The 3,723-nt window shown below is 35.8% G+C and overlaps 1 protein-coding gene across 1 annotated transcript; it reads right to left on the reverse strand.

Annotated features, from left to right (window-relative positions):
* Window positions 1-327: 327 nt before the first annotated feature.
* LOC127763814 (glutelin type-B 1) lies at window positions 328-2,147 on the reverse strand. Its single transcript, XM_052288609.1, has 4 exons — window positions 1,820-2,147; window positions 1,446-1,708; window positions 848-1,330; window positions 328-753 (listed from the first exon to the last, which is right to left on the reverse strand). The coding sequence occupies exons 1-4, from the start codon at window positions 2,145-2,147 to the stop codon at window positions 328-330; spliced, it is 1,500 nt and encodes a 499-aa protein (XP_052144569.1).
* Window positions 2,148-3,723: the final 1,576 nt, after the last annotated feature.

A 3,723-nucleotide genomic window follows, 5' to 3' on the forward strand; every position in this document is an offset into this window, starting at 1 on the left:
ATTTTATTTCTTGATAATTACTAGGCATGTTAAATTTAATATATAGATGTATTTGTTTTCGTTTTGCAAGTAAAATTAGCGTCTATATATATCAATAAATTTTATATATAGCTTGGAGGGCCCATCGCGATGAGTTCGCCTAGGGCCCTCAAAATCAAAGGACCGGCCCTGTCCACTATAGTCCATAATGGAATATCCATGGCATGAAGTAGGAAAATTAAGAAGTTTGTAACCTTTATTTAGTACTGATATCGAACAGAATCACCACCAAGTGTCATACTTGTGGTGTTTTATTTTACTCTACGCCGATACTAGTTCTCAATTACATTACTCTGAGGTCTCGCTTTCGGACTCATTCGATAATCCTGGGTAGTATTGTTGTTGAAATCTAGGAGTGAAGGCACCGTGCTCTTCCCCCCTGTTGTTCTTGAGGCTTCGGGCTTGCTCCCTTGAGATGCGATACGCATTAGCGACTACATCAACTGGCAAGGCACGGAATACTGAGTTTTTCCCTGCAAGGTGGCTGACGAAGGCGTTAGCGTTTGTCTTGATTGCGATATATTGGCATCCTTCACGCTCTGCTTTCTTCAAGACAGCATAATGTTGCGGAATGATCAATAATTGTCCTGGGCGAAGGACACCATCAAACACAGTCTTTCCAAAGTTACTAACGACTTGAACTCGAGATCGCCCTTGAATCATATAGACCAAACTATGAGCATTGACGTTCCAGAACGGCGAGAGAATAGCATTCTGTAGAAATCAGTAGAGAATAATGTTATATAAGCAACAAATCAAAGATCTTCCAAAAAAAATGAAGAGAACAAAACGGTGCTATAATAAATACCTGGTATAGGTTTACTCTGGTAGCGCTCATTTGGATGAGGTTAAGGATGGGGAACTTCTGACTATTGACACTTGTTATCCTTCCGGCACGTGGGTTGTATGAATCAGCACGACTAGGATTTTCAATGTTTACTCTTGCCTTGATCGTGCAGAAGTTCTCCTCCAATCCGTTCCATCGAGAAGATGTTTGCTGTCGTTCACTGTATTGAACTTGTTGATATTGATCTTGTGCTTGTGCTTGTTCTTGTTGTTGTGTCAAAGTCGGTTTCAACAATTGAAGGCCATTCTTCACATGTATGATCTCTCCTCTTTGATCATTTTGGCTCTGTAGCCTCTTTGCTGCTACTGCGTTGATGCCTAAAGCCTCACTTAGCATCTCAACACCGAATCCGCTGAATATGTTTTGCCCAGAGTGTTGCTCAATTGAGCTACCATATACTTGTTGTTGTTGAGCCCGATTGTTGTTGCCGGCTAATAGGAACTCCTGAAATTTTTATCAATGCAAAATTTAATGTTTTACGCTATGAATTGCATTGTAAGAACATATGAAAAACATAGAAAATTACAACTTTGATGGAAATATTTGTTCAAAAAATTACCTTTTGCCTGGGTTCAAGCTGATTGGCATTGTTGTTTACGTCATAAACATATACGGCAACAACAGGTGCATCACCATCATTGTAGAACCAATGTGCAACACCAGCTGGGAGTGCAACAATGTCTCCTTGCCTAAATTGATGAATCTTTTGGTGCTCATCCCTAAACTTTTGGCTCTGACTTTGGCCTTGAGATGAAAATTGTTGGAATTGTTGCTGGTAAGTCGCAGGGCAACCAGGGAAGGTTAAACCCATAGAACCTCTCCCTAAAAATTATAATGTTCACATAAGGTACATACAACATTAATTTGACCATGGAGATCATAACTACTAGTTGCATCGATAGAGTTCTCGATTATATTTATTAGGATACAAACCTTGGATGATGTAGACCACGCCAGGAGTATTTGTGTATCGAGGTACCAAAAGGCCTTGAGGCTGAATGACACGTCGGATCACAAAAGTACCCGTGCACTGGAATAATTCATTCTTCTCATCGAAGTACTCAGTCACCCCAGCTTCTGACCTCACTTTCCGAAGTGGCTCAAATGCTTGTAGTCTATCAAATCTACACTCCCTAAAACTTCCTTGCCGAGGACTATGCCATGGGTTTGTGCTGGGATTAAATAGCTGGGCCATAGAACCATGGCATAATAGAAGAACACAAAAGTATATAGAAAACCGAGAGAAAACGGAACTCGCCATAGCTATTCGTACTTGCTTATGGAAACTTAATCTAATTGATGTGAGTTCAAAGACAGACCAAGCTAGTTTATATAGCAATAAAAAAGCATCTTGGGATACATGGTTATATAGTTTGTTGCACGTACAGACAATATATGGCTTGTAGTGTTAAAACAGTACAAAAGGAAAGGCAACTTTGCAAGATTGAACTATACATTTCATGACTCAGCCATGACAAACTTCTGGTGCTTTTGGAGTAATACAAATGGAGTTTGTTAAAGAAATGTCTATCCATACTCTTAATATGTATCTTTGCCTTGTCATTATATTTGTTTTTGCACCATAAAGCTCTTATGCTTGAGAAGATGAGTCTAACTTTAAGATGATAATAACTTGTAAGCATGTTGTCATTTTTGCGTGGCAAGCTATATTTGATAATTTAGGTGTTCCTTCAAAATAACAAATTTGTAGGTTTGTTTTCATTTACTTGACAATTGATAAGTAACTTGTATTTTTAAATGACATACTTATAACTTTGTTGTCTTGTAAAATATACCGGACAATAAAGCATATTGGTGTATGTAATTTTTCCATGTCATAAGCCTTCTTACAGTTTATTGACTATATAACTTGCCTATTGATTTTTTTAAAACTATTTTGAATCAATTTATTTGGATTATAATAGTAAAATACTTGATTATATTTTATATTTTGCTGAAGAATGTTCTTTTCATTTGAATCAATCATAATATGTGTTTTTCAAAATAGTTAAATAATATATATAGGCAAGTTATATGGGTCAATAAGCAGTAAAAAGGCTTATGACATGGTAAAATTACTTACACCAATATGCCTTACTGTCTGATATATTTTACATGACAACAAAGTTACAAGTATGTCATTTAAAAATACAAGTTACTTATCAATTGTAGTGTATCAAGTACAAATTTGCTATTTTGAAGGAACACTTAAAAAAATCAATAGGCAAGTTATATAGTCAATAAACTGTAAGAAGGCTTATGACATGGAAAAATTACATACACCAATATGCTTTATTGTCCGGTATATTTTACAAGACAACAAAGTTATAAGTATGTCATTTAAAAATACAAGTTACTTATCAATTGTCAAGTAAATGAAAACAAACCTACAAATTTGTTATTTTGAAGGAACACCTAAATTATCAAATATAGCTTGCCACGCAAAAATGACAACATGCTTACAAGTTATTATCATCTTAAAGTTAGACTCATCTTCTCAAGCATAAGAGCTTTATGGTGCAAAAACAAATATAATGACAAGGCAAAGATACATATTAAGAGTATGGATAGACATTTCTTTAACAAACTCCATTTGTATTACTCCAAAAGCACCAGAAGTTTGTCATGGCTGAGTCATGAAATGTATAGTTCAATCTTGCAAAGTTGCCTTTCCTTTTGTACTGTTTTAACACTACAAGCCATATATTGTCTGTACGTGCAACAAACTATATAACCATGTATCCCAAGATGCTTTTTTATTGCTATATAAACTAGCTTGGTCTGTCTTTGAACTCACATCAATTAGATTAAGTTTCCATAAGCAAGTACGAATAGCT

This window comes from Oryza glaberrima, chromosome 2 (assembly GCF_000147395.1).
Source record: "Oryza glaberrima chromosome 2, OglaRS2, whole genome shotgun sequence".
Lineage (NCBI taxonomy): Eukaryota > Viridiplantae > Streptophyta > Magnoliopsida > Poales > Poaceae > Oryza > Oryza glaberrima.

Coding starts and splice junctions, on each gene's coding strand:
- LOC127763814 (XM_052288609.1), bottom strand. CDS start 2,147: ATGGCGAGTTCCGTTTTCTCTCGGTTTTCTATATACTTTTGTGTTCTT. Junction 1,709..1,819: donor CGTGGTCTACATCATCCAAG/GTTTGTATCCTA, acceptor TATAATTTTTAG/GGAGAGGTTCTATGGGTTTA. Junction 1,331..1,445: donor AGCTTGAACCCAGGCAAAAG/GTAATTTTTTGA, acceptor TAAAAATTTCAG/GAGTTCCTATTAGCCGGCAA.